The sequence below is a fragment of the Delphinus delphis genome, chromosome 4 (assembly GCF_949987515.2).
Source record: "Delphinus delphis chromosome 4, mDelDel1.2, whole genome shotgun sequence".
NCBI classification, from domain to species: domain Eukaryota; kingdom Metazoa; phylum Chordata; class Mammalia; order Artiodactyla; family Delphinidae; genus Delphinus; species Delphinus delphis.
This window is the reverse complement of record NC_082686.1, coordinates 12,482,961-12,501,102: the sequence shown is the minus strand read 5'-3', so window position 1 is coordinate 12,501,102 and position 18,142 is coordinate 12,482,961. Positions and strand designations below refer to the sequence as shown.

At 46.6% G+C, this 18,142-nt stretch overlaps 1 protein-coding gene across 1 annotated transcript in view; it reads right to left on the bottom strand.

Annotated features, from left to right (window-relative positions):
• Window positions 1-14,806, bottom strand: part of URB1 (URB1 ribosome biogenesis homolog) — a 64,916-nt gene extending 50,110 nt beyond the window's left edge. The window contains exons 1-7 of the mRNA XM_060010390.1: window positions 14,573-14,806; window positions 11,983-12,122; window positions 11,111-11,262; window positions 10,108-10,240; window positions 5,486-5,582; window positions 3,398-3,483; window positions 1,721-1,846 (exon numbers count right to left, since the gene is read on the bottom strand). Coding sequence (XP_059866373.1) covers window positions 1,721-1,846; window positions 3,398-3,483; window positions 5,486-5,582; window positions 10,108-10,240; window positions 11,111-11,262; window positions 11,983-12,122; window positions 14,573-14,714 — 876 coding nt within the window. The 5' untranslated portion in view covers window positions 14,715-14,806. The remainder of the gene's footprint in view (window positions 1-1,720; window positions 1,847-3,397; window positions 3,484-5,485; window positions 5,583-10,107; window positions 10,241-11,110; window positions 11,263-11,982; window positions 12,123-14,572) is intronic.
• Window positions 14,807-18,142: the final 3,336 nt, after the last annotated feature.

The following is an 18,142-nucleotide window of genomic DNA, read 5'->3' as shown; positions in this document are numbered from 1 at the left end:
AATCTAAACAAAATAAATAAATAAAACAATAACAATTTTTTAAAAAAGCTCACAGATACAGAGAGCAGATTAGTGGCTGCCAGAAGTGGGGGTCAAGGGGGTGGGAAAAACGGGTCAACTGCGGTTTTCTGTTTGTTTGTTTTTTACTTTAAATAAATTGAACTTAAAATGTTCTTTTTAAAGTTGAACAAACAGGGAGTTGCTGGAACAACAAGAAACTACAGATAACTTGAGATTTTCTGTCATTTGTTACTGTTTCCAAGCACTTCACAATAATCCTTACAGCAGCCCCGTGAGGCTGGCAGGGCAAACATGATGACACCCATCTCACGAATGAGCAAACTGTGGGTGAGACAGCTGAAGTCATCACTGAGTTAGGAAGTACACAGCACATCAGTATTAGGATCCCCAGCACTAAAGATTCTCTGTTTACAGCATATGCTTTAAATAGAACATTTTTTCTAAGCTTTTTCTTGCTTCTGCATTGTGATACTGCGACAGAAGAAATAAATATTTGGTCATCGTCTCCAGTTCCTGGCACAGAGCTCCTAAATCCCTCAGAATCTCCTAGGTGATAGGGGCATCTTTCATTCTAATGAGGCAACTCTTAATGGGCCCCAGGAGAGCTTCAGGATGGGGTCTGGATGCCAGAGTGGAACCCGTAATGAGAGCATCACTTAATTCCCTGATTCTGAATGTCCTCACCTATAAAATAGAACCATTAAAAAAAAAAAAACTCGGGACTTCCCTGGCGCTCCAGTGGTTAGGACTCCGCGCTTTCACTGCCTTGGGCCCGGCTTCCGTCCCGGGTCGGGGAACTAAGATCCCACAAGCCACGTGGCATGGCCAAAAAAAAACAAAACAAAAACTCTTAAGAGGAGCAAGTTTAAACCTGTATTTTTAAACAAGCTTATGAATGACTTAATTTCTCTTGCTCTTTTGAATAAAATTCCACATTTGGGAGTGTTTTTATTAAGCCCCTGAGGCTTCCTGGTTATAGAACGTACAAAACGTGTCCAAAACAAGAGGACATAGGCAAGTCGTGGAGATAAAAGGAAGCAAAACAGTGGGCTCTTGAGAGGTAAAGTATCATAGAGTTAACAGGAAGCCTGAGCCTTCATGACTCTGGCCAAGTCCATGTTCAGAAACACCCTGAGGAAACTCAAAATGAGGAGAATTAAAAAGTTCACTGGCTTTGGGTCCATGCGAGAGCAACTGTTCTAATTTAGCACTTGTTACAAAGTCAACTCCACATGTCAGTAGGTGAGGAAACTGAGGCTCCCTAGGTACTTAGGATCCTGAAGTAGAAGCAACAGGCCTTGAAACTCCAACTGCTGGAAAAGTGTGAAAAGAATGGATGGGAGAGGAGAGGTAAGTGAGGCGGGAGAGGTAGCAGGGATCAACCCTGTACGTCTACTCTGCAAGCTGTAGGGAAAATTCAGATGCCACACAGCTAAAGGGAATGATGGTTTTCACATTTAAAAAAAAAGTCTAATATCATGATACCTCAGAGATTAGAAAAAAATCTTATTGTAAAAAAAAAAATTTTTTTTTAAATCATATTGCATCTGAGTTGGGAATTAACATAACCACAAGCCAAAAGAAACATCAAATGGGGGAGTTTCTTGAAGGCAGGCGTTATGTGTAGATTCTTCAGTGTCCCGGCTCTGGGTATCACACACTAACAGTGAGGCCAAGCGAGAGCCAAAAACGACTGTACCTCAACGTTCTCCAGGCTCACGTCGACAATCCCCTTCCAGCTGTACAGAGACGCGATGTGGTTCAGTACTTGCCCGGTAAAGAAACGCACCTTCTGGGTTTTTGTGATATTTTTATTGTGAACTACCTAAAAACAAAAAAACAAATGAATTTCAAGGAAGTTGATTTTTAAAATCGTGTTTATTGGATTTCGTCATTATAAAAATAATGTAGGCCTGTGGCAAAATATTTAGCCAGAAAAAGAAAGAACGTAAAGAGAAAATTTCACCAGTATTGTCACCACCCTAGGATACTCACAGCCCACATTTGGGTACATTTCCCTTCCGCCTCCCTGTCCCCATCAACCACACAAAACATACGTGCGTATGTGTTAGGTTCTTGTTGGGGTGGGGTTTTTTTGGCTTCTTTGAGAATATACTTAATTATAGTTTTGTGCTTGCTTCTACTTAATGCAGCATGGGCTGTCTCCACATCATTAAAAATTCCTTTAGAACATCACTTTGGGGGCTGAACATCATTCTATCCTATGAGCGACTATAACTTATTTAACCATTTCCCAGGTGTGTATAATTAGGTTGCTTCCAAACTCTGGCTATGACTAGCAGCATCCTTGTACAAAGCCTGCCCTGCATCCCTGACTCTGGACTTGGAATTGCGGCATCAGTTTTCAGCTCCACACAAACCCACCCCCCCAGCTCATATCTCTGAGGGTTTATGTATTTCAAATACGTTCCCCGGGTGATTCTGTGGCAATCCCATCCCTCACTCCAGGTGTACAAACACGTTTAAAACCTCTGACACATACTGCTAGACCTGCTGTCTTCCAGAGGGGTTGCAACACTTCCTCCAGGAAAGTACCTGACTCAAAGCATCTTTGCTGACACTGAATATCATTGTTTTGAAAAGTCACTGCCAATTTGGTAGGTGCAAAGACCTGTACCTCATTACTTGCACTGCTTTGAATCAGGGTTTCTCAACCTCAGCACTACTGACATTTTGGGCCAAATAACTGTCGTGAGGGGCTGTCTTGCGCACTGTAGGTTGTTGAGCAGTATCCCTGGTCTCTACTCACCAGATGTCAGTTGCATTTCTCCAGTTATGGCAACCAAAAATTGCCAAATGGCCCATGGAGGGCAGAACCGCGCCCGGCTGAGAAGCCCTAAATGCTATGCTGATTAGCCATTTTTACGTGGGCTGCCAGTTCACGGCCTTTTGACAACTATTTATGTTGGGAGGATCATTGAGTTTTTCTAACTGATCATTTAAGGGGCTTCTGTATCAAAGACAGTTATCCTTTCAGCAAGTTTTAAAATTTCTGTAAGATACATGTGAAAGGCAGAACATGCAAGATGACACAAAATAACATTTTGCCAGGTGAGTAAACGAAGAAGAGTTGTATTTACAGCTCAGTTACCCCAGTGGCTTCCTGTGAAATAGCGGGGAGCAGGGAGCAGCTTTTCTCCTGTTGCGATGAAACAGCAGCCTCGCCTGAACTGAAGTGGTGGCTTCAGTGCCTGCACCCTTCAGGACTGGCTCATCACCACCAAGTTTCTGCTTAAGAAACGGCTTCCCATTCAACCTATACAACAACCCATATAACCTACGATGTCATAGCTCTAAAGTCCTGTAAAACACTGGAGCAAACAAATGATAGGAACATTGATCACCAAAAACGTACCTTCGTTTTCAGTGTGGATAACAAAATATTGATGGTAGAGATCCTATCTTCCTTCATGCCCGAGCTAAAGATGCAAGGAATAAATTCTGAAAGTAAAAGTTTCAAAGCATTAGACTCAAAAATACTTTGAATGAGAACCGATGAGAGACCATTACTGCTTAAAATGTTTGTTTGCTGTACCATTCTTAAAATGGTACAGCAAACAATGCCATTTACTTGCCTTTTTTTTTGTTTTTTAAGTTTTGTCTTTTTTAATTATACAAGTTCACAGTAGGAAAAACTATTTTTGTGTCATAGGAAATAAATATCTGAAGGCAAAACAATGACTGAACCATTAAAGTTCAATAGTTCCTTTAGTTCTGTTTTACTTTCCTTTTCTCATTAACTTTGGTAAAGTTAATTTAATACTGACGGTTTGAAAGAGAACGTATTGTACGATTACAGTTTTCCAAAGTTTCTCTCTTCGCTTACACTTGCTCAGAGATGTACTTAAAGTGACGGTCGTCACTTTACTGATTGGTGGTAGAACTTGCTTTCTCTTCATACTTTTGGGATCACCAAGGACTCAGCCTCCACGGCTTGAAGCTGTATCATTACTAACATACTGGTGAAAAGCAGCAAAGCAATTACAATTTCTCTTCCTCCATACATGCTTAATGGGCACACATAATTTCTACAAAAGCAAATTCATTATTCTTAGAAAAAAAAAAATTCAGAAAATACCAGACAGAAATTTAAGATCAACCATAACTCCACTACCCAAAAGTTAACACTGTTGATGTCTGGGTTACCAGTTAACTGTTAACCTTCTGACATATCCATATTCTGTTAAACTTAACTTTTAGTAAAATGGGATCACACTTTACCAGTTTTATAACTGAGTTTACACCCAATCCTATATCCTTAAAAAATCTGACATCTATATATATATTTCTACATCACTGTTAATAGCTGCATTCCTCCTTGTGACCAGCCCTCAATTTGCTCAATCCCTTGCTGGTGGGTAGTTAGGAGGAGTCCAATTTTCAGCTAATAAGAAAAAATGTCCCCTAACAAAACCTCTGCTCACATCCTTAACTATTTCCTTAGTATAAATGACTAGATGCGGAATGGCTGGACCAGCCCAACTGCCCTGCAGGAACTTTAACAGAAGTGCATCCCTGCCCCTTTAGCAGCATGGATGGATAAGCCCAAATCAGTGTCCTTTATTTAATAAATGGCCAGACGCCAAGAAGACCCAGAAGGATTCTGAAGAAACGCCCGGCCCTGGTTGCAGAGGGCATCCCACACGGGCCCGGCAACGAGCAGGACGTGTCCACTGCACCACGCGAAGGAAGCATCGCCTCCAAGGGGCCGCTACCCAGACCAGGGCGACGACACCCCGGGAGCAGGACCCGCACCTGCTCGTAAATGGTCTCTGCAGCTCGTTCCGGAGGGGGCTCTGGGCTCCCTCGCTGGGGGAGGTGGGGGAAGGGCTGGCGGCCCCACGCTGTCCCTCCCCCGACAAGTGCCTGGGTCCCAGCCGGGACACCGGCTCCTCATCCCAGACAGGGCGTGATCCCGGGGGATCTTACTGGACAACTGTCCTCTCCGCGCTGCCATTCACAGTCTTGATAAAACACAAGTAGCCCTAATAGATTAAACTACGCCAAGCCTCGCTCTAGAGACACTGGCATCAGAAGGTGGTACTGTTGGAATTCTCTGAAGCTCTACTACTAATATTCTGGTAACACGAGGCATTTTTTAAAAACACAATTACTAAGAAAAGCAGGGTAGCCACGGCTATGAATCCATGTACTTTCTGGAACCATAAAGCCTCCTTTGTCTGCATGAGTCTCTGAAGTGTGCACGTCTCCTTTGTTAGGCCCGCTCAGCAGCCAGCTAGCGAAACAGGGATATCTCTGTCCGCACTGACCAGCGGTATCAGAACCGCGCTGACCAAAGTCTTGCGCCACACACACCCTTTACCCTAGTGTACACGGCAGCTGCAGAGGCTGCAGACTTTTATTAACCTGCAAAATGCTCTGTGGTAGGTTTTTCAAAACAATCACAGGCAGGCTGTGCCCCGAGACAAAGAGACACACCTACCTTTCAACTCCAGCACTTGTGCGACTGTGCTATCGTCGCCTGCGATCAGGAAGGAAAGAGCGAACTGAATGTAGGCCAGCCGGACGTCGTGCACTCCCTGGGGGCAAAGGAGACCCGCAGGTCACGTGCATATCCACACACACACACACACACACACACCCCCCAGGGAAGTAGGGACACGCAGCAGGCACGCCCCGCCCGTCCCAGTATCACAGAGGCCTCCCGGGCTTGTGCCATTAGCGGGTCTAAGTCTAAAACCACTGGTCATCTCTTTATGTAAACAAAGGGTTTTTTTCTTTGCTCTCTCCCCTCTATTTCTCCTTCTCTTTCAAACTCTCTCTAAATACAGAAGTACAGGTCTCCCCTTCCCCGACTGTAATATATACACACTTTTAGTTCCTGGATCACTTTGGTATAGAGCAGAAGACTCTCAGCCTGTCTGGATATGACCTACTCTCGTGTAATGAAACAATACATCTATGTTTCTGAAAATCCAGAGATGATGGAAAGGCTAGTGCTGATTCTGATGAGACATCAATGAGGTGACGTCTGGCTTTTATATTATAAATTTATATTATAAATTACAGATGCTGTCTCATTACAAACCCACCATGGCCTTCCCAGGACTGCAATCTGCACTGTCCCGCAGGCATCAGCCACTACCCAGGAGAGCATCCTCAGTGAGGGCCCAAAGGCCATGACCAACAGACAACACCTCAGGGGAAACCACTAGGGCCACCTGATCAGTTTTCCCTCCCAGTAACTTTAAGACAAACCTGTGTCTCACATTCGTTTTTTACACCCAAAGAACCCACAGCATATGATCATGCAGGTCTCGTCAGCTGGACCAGAACTAGCACATATGCTCAGATCCTCCACTGCTTACACCGAAAACTTTTCCCTATTTCAGTTATTCCAAAGGTACTTTAATTTGATGACAAGAAGTAAGTGAACATCACGGAGAATCACTGCCCCGAATGCCTGAAAAAACTAAGGAGTCTCCGCCTTCCAAGAGTCCCATTCCACTTAGTAGTGGCAGCAGAGGTGGGGGCAGTAGTGATGATGATGATGATGATGGTGATGATGGTGATGGTGGTGATGATGGTGATGATAGTGATGATGATGGTGATGATATCAATAACGTTCACTGAGCACTTACTATGTGCCAGATACTATGTCAGACGCTACACATCTGTTATCTCATTTACTCCTTATAACGATCTGAGGTACAGATGCCCACAATACCCATTTTACAGATGGGAAAACTGAGGTTTTAAAAACTTCATCTAAGGTTACATAACTACTAAGTGAGTAAGTACTGGAACTGGAATGATGCGAAATACCTGTACAAACACACTGCTTCATGCCCAACTTCACATCTGCCTACAGAGAAGTTCCTTCTTCTCGGGGGTCCCATGGCATTTTTGTTCCACTTTTTCTCAAGGTGCAAGGACCGTAGTTGGCACCATTTAGGCCTCTATGTATTTAATTAATTCTGTCTTGTTTTATTGGATATGTTTCTTCTGGAGAAAAGAACGAGCACCCGACCCCTGGTCTGTAACATCCGGGTGGAGGCCTTGCTCGTTCCTCGTACTGATGGAGTTTATCTCCAACCACGCCACAGAACACACGTCAGCAAGACCTTACAAGATCAATGCTGCTTTATTCCAAATACACTAAGAGCCCCAAACTACCCTCCTGCTCTGGGGACCAGCCTGTGGGCCTCTTCACAATATGGACTTTGGGTACAACGATGGCTGAAGTCTTGAAAGTGAGCTGCACTCCTCAGATTGTCAGCAACGCTCCAGGGCTTCACTCACCAACTCGATGTTAATAAAACACCAGTTACACTCAAGACGCCATAACTCAGGCTGAGAGGATGCAAAGGTGACTCAGGCACTGCCCCTGTCCTCAGGAAGCTTAAAGTAACAACTGCTCCCAAGCCATCCAGACGTCTCACCGTTCAAACAAACGTGTCACCTAATTCAAGCACAGTTAACTTGTTATCCTGGTCTACGTACACCTTACATTTCAAAAGAATTCTGGCAAAATGCTAAAACTTGCCTTATAAAATTAAATTAGGTTTTACCCTTTCCCAGAGAGTAGGAAAGGTTCCACAAGTTTTAAGGTTTTTTTCCTCCACTGAAGTACTGGGAGTCAGGGCCCTGGAATGTTGGCCCCAACCTGCCCTTGCAGGTCTTTCTATCCTGCGCAAACACAGCAGAGTTGGACCAGATCCTCTCAGGGGGGCCTCCAGCGATGGATTCTGAACTGAAACAGAGGTTAGTTCTCACCTGCTGGCATCCATCTCGTATATCCCAGAGAACCCCAAATTTCAGATTCCTGACATTGTGGAGGACAAAACCCCCGAGACATAGCCCCTGCCCCTCTCCAGCAGCCACCACCAGGCCTCTCCACCTGACCACAGCCCCTCACTGCCCCGGAGCCTCCACCTTCCACCTCCAGCAAACTCCATCAAAGGCAAGAAGGCCACACGCCCACTCTTCATTCCTACCCTGTGAATTCACAGGGTGATTATCCCAGGAAGGAAACATCCTGAACTCTATGGCTTGTTCTGCAAAACACTGTCTAAAATAGACCAAAACATATTTGGTAAAACTGTTCTTGGCACAGGACTTTTAACAATGCTTTCTTTGGATGAAAAAATATTCCTAATCCTCTTTCTTCATGAAGCTTTACTAAGTCCCTCCGAAATGTTAAAAACACTCAAAAAAATTTATCTCCCAGCTTCTTTAATAACTAAATGGCATTAAAAAAAAAAAAAAGGTGGGGAAGAGGCAGAAAACTCAAAGAAATGAAGAGATTTAAGAAGGATATCAACCAACACAATGTGCGGCTCTTGTTTGGACCCTGATTGGAACCACGAAGTGTAAAGACGTTTCTGAGATAGTCGGGGGAAGCTGAGGCCAGCCTGGGCGCTAGATGATGTTGAGAAATTATTAATGGTGTTAGGTACAATGATGGCACCGTGGTTTTGTTGTCTAAAATGTTCTTTCTGTTAGAGACACACACTGAAATATTGACGGTGAAATATATGTGGGATGTGCTGTAATAGACTGCCCCCAAACAACCCAAAAGGTGGGAGGGGTGACAGGGTCCGAAGCTGGATGACAGGTACGTGGGAATTCATTGCGCCCCGTTCTCTATTTTTGAATGTCCCTGATATTTCTCATACTAGAAAAATTTTTTAATGTCTAGAAACCATTTCCTACAATATACAGAGTATCAAAGATACTTGATATAAATGATTAAAGGAAGTAAAAACACTTTCATTTCAACAACAACTCCCGTTTCACAGATCAAGAGAGATGTAGAATAACTTGCGAGGCCCTGAGATGAAGCAGCACATGTGCCGTCCTGCAGCTGGATCCAGGCCGGGAAGCCCAGCTTGGGCTCTCCCACACTGTGTCCTGGCGACTGGCCTGTCCACTGACATGTACTTTACTTAGATGGCTGGGCTGGCTGAGGTCAAGACACGGGGTGGGAAAGGGAAGGGATTCTGACAGGTAATTACTGCCAGGCTGATTGCCAGGGAAGACCAAAGAGCCATGATATCTGCCCTAGCGTGCAAACAGCACACACATTCCTTTTATTAGATACGCACTTGGACGCCAGGAGCCATCACTCATTAAATGGAACTTTTGACACATTAATCGTAGTATCCATGAAACCTGGAATTTTTTCCTCAGAGAAAACCTTATTCATAACCGAGGAAAACCCTCAGCACTGTTGTTACCATGATTAACCTTCAGTCCACTACCTGGCAACGCAGAAACTCTTAACCCCCGGGAAGCGCTGGAGAACAAGGTGACGCCTGGCCGCAGGTCACTTATTCTAACGTGGCTCCTCCACCTGGGCAGACCGGGGTGGGCCCCTGTGGCCTGGTCCTGGTGCTCAGGAAGGGGGCGTGCAGCACGGAGCCCGGGCGGCTGTGGGGCACTGCCACCGGGGCACCAGCAGGGAGAGTGGACGCACAGACAGAAGAGGCGCTTCGGCAGCCTACAGCTGGCACACGTCGGGCGGATGCCCTTGCACCAGCCTACGAGTCCTGAAACGCGTACTTTTTCCTCAAGAACCTTTCCAAACCCCAGTGAAACTTCTGGAGCCACCAGGGAACTTTTTTTTTAACAGCTCTCCTGAAAACCAAGCATTCTCTCCGGCACAAGCCAGCCCCTACTCATTATAAGACTTATAATTGGGAGACGCAAGAAACATAGTAAAAAGCCATAAACGTCGTCTTTGATGAGGTCACTGCCTTGGCCTCCCAAGGCTTTTCTACAAAGTGGATGGAACCCGCATGGGAGGACCAGGCCACCACCAGGGCCTCACCACGAGGCGCATGGAGACCGTTTCCACTGCTCTGTGAAGATGCTCACAAGCTACATCACCCTCACAGGCCAGGAAGGCACTGCGATGCTGAGCCCCCAGAGAAGCTGGTGTCGGACGTCCCTGTCACTCGGGCTCTGCAGGCGACCGGACCCTCACCGCCAGCCGGGAGGGAGGCCTCCCGCCCCATCCACGCGAGGACCAAGGCCAGAGAGAGGAGGACACGTGAAACACTTTGGCCCCCTCAAAGGGAAAGGACGCTTGGCACTCCTCACCTTTGAATCCCTCTTGGTCACCAGCGTGTACAAGGTCTTTTTATTCAAATCGAAATGGCTGCAGACGTCCCTGGCAGCCTCTGGACCCTGGGTCACCATGGCGGCCATCAGGTTCAGGCAGGCTCGAGCCATCCTGTTCAGAGACAAGAAGGAAAGCAGGAGTGTCAGGACAGCAGAAACACAAAGCCACCCTCCGAGAAGCAGCTGCACACTTGGCTGTGTGGTCTGCTACCCCCAAACCAGAAAACGGAAGGAAGGAGACATGCAGACACACTCTTTCTTTAAAAAAAACCCTCAGGAAATCTTCAAAGGAAGCTAAAAATCTGAGTTTGAGTAGGATCTAAGAACACAAAAGGCAAGGTCAGAAGAAGATGGCCGCGTCTGTGTCCAGTCAACGGTCATGTATCTGGACCCACATCACCCCTGCCTTTGCAGGGCACGGCGAACACTTCTGCACAGTGGGCATCCCCAAATGCGAGCTCCTGGCTGCCTTCCCATCCTGCAGTTACCCCAAATTCACGGTTACTGAGCACCTACTACATGCTAGGCACCGTTTAGGTGCTGGGAGGATGGCGTTTTACAGGACGGGCAAGGCCTCCACCCGCAGGTACCCAGAATTCTAGGGGAGGGAGACAGCGAGTCAAGACGTCGATTACGGCACACGTATAGCTGTGGATGCGGCGGCCACAGAGGGCCTCCCTGAGACGACACCTCTGCAAAGCCCTGAAGGCGGACAGGGAGGGTGCCCGTGAGGACCTCGGGGAAGAGCTGTCGGGACAAAAGAACAGGCAGCTTGAAGGAGGTCTCCCAAGACAGCAGGGAGAGCAGCAGGGCAGGAGGAGAGGGCCCGGTCAACAGAAGGAGGGGCAGAGCCACAGTCTTGATGGCCCCGGAAGCTGCTCCGCTCTGTTTGTGAGTGGAGGAAAGGTCAAGGGCACTTGTGGGGCGCGGAAGGCAGACCAAGCCCAGGGCTAGTCCTGCCACGGAAAGGCGGGCAGCTCACCTGTAACCCGAGGCATACAGGGACTCACAGATGAGCTTCATGTGGTTATTCATTAGCTTTTTCACGATGTTGGTCCCCACCACGTGAAAATGGGAAAGGTCACTGGCTGTCCGCAATAATATGGCCTCGAAAACTTGAAATATTAAAAGCATCTGCAAAGACAGAACCGAAATGCTTACGAACCATCTCCTTTCTTTTCCTCTTCTACATATGTTTTCCTCTAGTCTTAGCCACAGCCACCTGCAGGTTTAAAACCTTCAACTTGCAGGATGACGCCTACCCAGATCCCAAGGCAAACACAGGGATCTGCCAGGCCCCAGGCTCTGGAATCAGTCTTGTTCCAATAGTCTAGCTAAATAGAGAGAGGCTTGCTTACAATTAAACCAAATGAAATCAAAAGAGAAATTTCTGCTACTGATTCAGCCTCCCTGCTTTGAGGATATTCAGGTCTACAGCCATATAGCAATAATCCCGAGATTTCAACAGGTTCATAAATATCCCAAGTTTTGAACCTCTTTGGAACCAGAAAACAACAGCTCAATATATGTCTGTACCTGTGACACACAGTCTTTACCTATTTCCCTTTTGTTAAAGCAAACCACGGTGAGACTAAGTGGATCTAGATTAAGAATCTATGATCTTTCCTTCTGGTATTATTCACCACTAACAAGTTACTATTTTCCACTAAAATGCTTTCAAAGGTTATAATGCAAAAATGAATGTATCCCTACAGCACAGGCACAGAGCATCATTTTCTGTAGAAAGCTGGTAATGTCTTGGAAATTTATATCACATTTCTCTTCATCAAGCTTAACACAACAGTAGCATTAACTTTTTCTTCTCTCCATCAGGCCAGGTCAGAAATAGCATACTTCACTTTCAGGGCGCTTCTCCCCACTCAGGAGCTGGAAAATCTCTGCACACTCAACAGAAATCTTTATGTACCCCTCCACGACATCATACACATCTTCTCGTGGCAGCTTCTTGGCCGCAGAAACAAAGGCTTCCAAGGCTGAAATGAGAGTTAGGATCAAATGTGAACGAGGACAGTCTAGAAACAATCTCAGCCGCTACTGCAACAGAGGGAGATTTCAGCAGGAACATCCAGGTGACTGGAAGTGCCGCTTACTGAGATGGAGAACAGAGGAGCAGGGAGGAGACGGGGACATCAAGAGTTAGGACACGGTCTTTCCTCCATCACCACTAAGTCATAGGCAACATCTTTCAAGGGCACTGGTTTAGAGCAGAACACTTCCTGATGCAGGCATCCTCCCCGATGTTGATACTCATCCACTCCTGAGCACCCTCTGGGCCTTTGGCAATCTAACCCTGCTCTCCCCTCCTACCCACCCCTCCCCCACCACCATGAAGGGACTATATAATGGATAGAGAAAATGTGGGATATCTATACCTATATACAGAAATATATACAATGGAATATTATGCAGCCTTTAAAAAAGAAGGAGACTCTGCCTTTTGAGACAACATGTATGGACCCTGAGGGCATTAAGTGAAGGTTGCCAGGGACTGGGGGATGGGTAAAATGAGGAGATGTTGGTCACAGGGTATAAACTTATAGCTGTAAGACGCATAAGGTCCAACGAATCTAATGTACAGCATTGTGACTATAGTTAACAACACCGTATCATATACTTCAAAGTTATTAAGAGAGTAGATCTTAAATGCTATCACCACAAAAAAGGTGGTAATTATATGAGGGGATGGAAGTGTCGACTAACCTTATTTGGGTAATGATTTCACGCTATACATGTGTATCAACTCACCACATTGTACACCTGACACTTACATATGCTATATGTTAATAATATCTCAATAAAGCTGGAAAAAACAAAACAAAACACAACAGGAAGAAAACCTTCCCTAACACCTGGATGAAAACAAAACCCTCTAACATTGATCAAATCCACTTCTCTGATGGTCCAGTGAGGTGATCCTACCACAGAAAGTTACGAGAACATATCAAAAGGGAGGGAGAATCCGAGACCAGATTCAAACACAAATCCAACAGAGCCTCACACAAGGGATTCACACTTTCACCCACTGCCTTCAGCCCTGCCACACCTCCCAACTCCTTCATCTGCACCCAGCACCTGTCAACCCTGGTTTCCTTCTGAAACCAGTTCAAATGCAGTGCCCCAAAGTACAGAGCTCTGGGCAAAACCACGAACGTGTCTAAGGTTACAATCCCTCAAATAATTAAACATGCTCTTTCTTCCACCAGAAAGTCTCCTATCCCTGTCCTTTAGAGGACTTGTGCTGGAACAGTCTGTACATGATTTTACGGATTGACATCTGCCTTTCCACTTGATCGTTCATAAGCTTCACGGTGGCAGGGCCCACGTGATTCTTACTCACCATTTTATCTCTACCCTACCAAATAACAACCCCTTGTAAATAATGAACAAATGAATGTATGAAATGTATAATTCTGTGCTACAGCAGGTATCATCTTCCTAGGACTGGCTAGCAGTTGCAGGTATCAAACGTTTAAAAACAAAATCTGTGGGGCTTCTGTGGTGGTGCAGTGGTTGAAGAGTCCACCTGCCGATGCAGGGGACACGGGTTCGTGCCCCGGTCCGGGAAGATCCCATATGCCGCGGAGTGGCTGGGCCCGTGAGCCATGGCCGCTGAGCCTGTGCGTCCGGAGCCTGTGCTCCGCAACGGGAGAGGCCACAACAGCGAGAGGTCCGTGTACCGCAAAAAAAAAAAAATAAAAATCTGTGGACGACAAACTGGAAACTGAGGGTATTCTGGCCATTAACTTAATAATTTTTCAGTTGAGAAAAACACTGTCACTGTTTCATTTTGACACAGTGCCAGTGTTCCACATACTAGCATATTCAATTGTGTTTTGTCCTTGTAAATTAAATACTTTCTAACGGATTACAAGGAGTTGTGATGGGTGGTCACACTTTTCAAAAAATGAAATTATAGAGTCTGCTTTATATCAGTCACTAGTCTAATCCGGGTCAACTGACAAGTCCTGTGGTGGCTTCATGTGATAGCTTATTACCTGTTATCGGGTCAGTGTGAGCGTTGGAGAATCAGAGCTACGGAAAACAGAGCTGACAGCCATGGTAGTAGCAAACCTGCTCACTGAACAGCCCCGAGATGACTCACCGGCAGGACTCCACAAATAATCTGCTGTGTGAATGAGTAGTACAGTTATTCACTTTCCTAGCAGTTGCAGTAAAGAATTTTAGAGCTTGCTGAGGGATGCTGTCCAGGAAAGGGAAGCATACAGTCGCAGGGAACTGTCACAATCAAGCAAGTCGGCGCCCTGGACTCGAAAGCACCCGGGTCTCGGTTTCCCGACTGCAAATCGGGAGACTGGTCTCTGCAGAAAGGAGCGGCTGTGTCTGCACACGGAGGCCCCACCCAGACCGAAGCCGGGAGGCAGCCTCGCACGCTCGCACTCTCTTCCCCGAGCCCCACACTCACCCGGCCCAGCGCCCTGCGGGTCCCTCAGCTGAGCCTTGAAGCGCACGCCCGTGAGTTCTTCGGTGCGGGCCCGCTTGGCTGAGCCCGCTGGGGGAGCCGCGCCGTCCTGGCCGCCCGGGGCCTTCCTCTTGGGGCGCCCCATGGCCGAGAAGGCGGGGGCGCACCGGGATCCACACACCCGGGGTCCTGACAACAGGACACACGCGGACAACCAACGCGTGTCTCGGGCCAACACGTGGGCTGAAAGGGGCGGGGCTGGCGGAAGAGGCAGGACCTCCGGAGGGAGGTCGGCGGAAGGGGCGGGACCTCTGAGAAGGGCTGTCCGACGGGAAGCAGGTAGTGAAGGTGCGGGAACCCGGCGTCCTGGGTTCCTCCTTGGTGCTAATGATCCAGCTGGCTTGCTGGCTGCCCGGGGCAAGCCGACACTCCACGACACCCCCGCTCGGCCGCGGCGGGGAGAGGCCCATCGGCGGCCTTCTCGAGCGTTCTTGGAAGGAAGAACCCCCAGGTCCTTCACTCCCGGAGGGTCCGAGCCCAGACGCGTGGTAGCAGCACAGTCAGATCAGTTCTTGACCTGAGGGCGCTCTGATGAAGCCTCTTGAACCTGATTGACATGCAGCGGGATTCGATGCTTTGCCTATTCGAGGCCCTGCGGGTTGGCCGGGAGGGTGGATGCCCCTGGCTAAATGCCAGGCGGGCTTCTGCGGGGAGGTCCTTGGTCAGACACCCGGTCCGAAGTCGTGTGGATTCCCCTAACCCTGACCCCTAGCGTATCTCACATCTCGGACCAAGACCAGCTTGTTTGGTGGGATGTCGCCCCAGACTGACCTCCACTTCCCCCAAACTAATGGGAGGACGGGCACCCTTCCGGCCATGCAGGGTGGGAGGAAAGGATCAAATGAAGTAACGTCTGTGAAAACCCTTCGTGGACAGCACGGCAGCCTGGACATCTAAGCCACCATCATTAAAATGGAGACAGCAAAGCCAGCTGTCCTGAGCAGAGAAAATGATGCAATGCATGAAAAACTGCTCTGATGGGAAAAAAAGTACTGTGTGTTTTTGTAAGATGTTATTAATTGGCTTGAGAGTCACATTAAATGTTCTGAAATAAAATGGAGGCATAAATAAATAAGTAAAAACAGGCTGGTGCATTTTTTAATACAACTTCATCAATACTTGGTTATGTGTTCAAATAAATCATGATCCATTAGATGAGTAATTTGGTGATTGCAGGAATTGTCTGTCAGCTTGTCCTTTAGTTTCAGGAAGTACCCTCCTGTGTTCCGTAAGCAGATCTGTAGTGAGCATCTGAGAACGTGGTTTTTTTGTGGCCTGTTGGAGTTTCGGAGTCTCTTATAGAAAAAGTCTATGGGGTTGACCCTGAGTCCCTCACCTGACAAGACTACTGTGCCTGTGGAAATGTCTACCTTGTAGGCAAGTCAGAAGGAGTGGCCTGAAAAGGTCTGAGCTCTTGCAGTGGTACTAAGAGAAAGGGATATGCCCAAAATTCAGGCTGTAAAGGGCAATACTCCTGTTAGCAAAGACAGACTTAATTCTGACTAATTGTCCACATGGGTTCTCTTCTGTGGTTAATTGCCAACCACCAAGTTTGTTTTCAACCAGGGTGGACCTGACCAAAGAGACAGCAGGGAGAGGTAGGAAACACTCAAAAACTATTCAGTTTCTGCCTGTGTGGGCTTGGGCAAACAAAGACAGAGAGAGTGGGAGAACTTGGCAGTACTACCCAGCTGATAAGTAGTGGACCACTCACCCCGTGTGTCCTAACCCCAATTTAAAAACCAAGAAACAAGGGACTTCCCCGGTGGCAAAGTGGTTAAGAATCTGCCTGCCAATGCAGGGGACACGGGTTTGAGCCCGGGAAGATCCCACATGGCGTGGAGCAACTAAGCCTGTGCACCACAACTACTGAACCCGTGCGCCTAGAGCCCGTGCTCCACCAGAGAAGCCACCACAATGAGAAGCCTGTGCGCTACAATGAAGAGTGGCCCCCGCTTGCCGCAACTAGAGAAAGCCCACGTGCAGCAACGAAGACCCAACGCAGTCAAAAAAAAATAAGTGTCTATATAAATGAATACAGAGACCTGGGCCTTGAGCTTGGTTAATGTCAATCTATCCTAAAAGGCAAGTTGACTAAGTACGCTGTCAAAAAGCCTCAGGATGCAGGTTTTCAAATCTACAAGCTTATGAACTGGTCCTTGGACTGTGGTGAATTAGCCAAGGGAAGAGTCCAGCCTCTAATAGACAACCAGTTCATCTCCACTGGCCATATTTCTCATTCACATCTGTTAAGTGAGTGTTTATTGATTCCCATTTCAATCTTACAAGGTTAAGTTCAAGTTTTGGAAATGGATAAAAGGAGAAGCTTAATCAAAGACTGTACCAAGTTCATATTAAAGCATGTTTATCACGGACTCTCAGGATGTGAGAATGATGTATTGCTGTACACAAGCTGAGAGTTTACCCTGCATTATTTCATCTGGTTAAACGCTTGTTAATGCAATCACATTATAGAGAGGAGAGGTATGGAATTCCTTTCTCTATTCTGATACAAGTTTTAGTCTCTTTAGTGACGAATGTTTTAATATGACACTTACCTGCGATCAAAACTGTTCCATTATCTGCTTGTTTAGCAGTGGGAAGAATGAAGCATTCTTTCAAAAACAGTCACTATGAACTCCAGTGAAAGATAGTGTCCATAGGCTAGAAGAGATAAGTAAACCTATAGCAATATTTGCTATGTGCGTTGCATTATACAACCAGCCATAATAGATTCCAAAAAGTATTACATGGTAGACTTACCCTCGAGAGATTTACAGTATCACTGGGATGATAAGTATCATTGTGATAACCTGATAAGTTCAATCACAGTAAAGAATTTAACCAAGAACCCAAGATGATATGAGATGCTACAAGGCCATGTAATAATTATCGAATGAATTATTTGAGCAATAGATACATCACATTAGTATGATCCAGGCTAGGTTGTTGTGAGTTTCTTACCGAAATGAGAGTAAAGCAGAGAAGGAAACGGAAGCATCGTATTTGTCTATTTTTCTCCTCTGAGACAAAGTTGAAGAAAAGCAGAAAATGTTCCCCTCTTGTCCAATATGGAACTAACCAAAGTGTGAGGCCAGTCGATAAAAATCATGACATAGATGATGCTTGTCTTCTTAAATTTCCCCAAGTCCACTCTCTGCTCACCTCCCCACACGTGCACACACAGCACCTTCTTGCTGCCCCCATCTTCCCAAAGCCCCAGTTGTTGCAGCTTTCCCAGAACTTATATCCCAGGACAATGCTTCCTCCAGAATTGTTCATTTTTCTCCTCCCTCCCTAGGCTAAGTCCCCCTTCTTCCCCACACTTTCTCCTTAACCTGTTTCCTTACGAAAGCTGTTTTTAGCTAGCTGTCAGAAGATAGAGAAATTTGGTGAATTTACCATAAGGTGTTGGAGAATAATATCAACTTGCAGCCAACCCATGAATATTTTTACACTTTAAAAGAGGGCATTTGGAGATCACAACTCCCCCAGTGAATTTCTAGTAGTTGC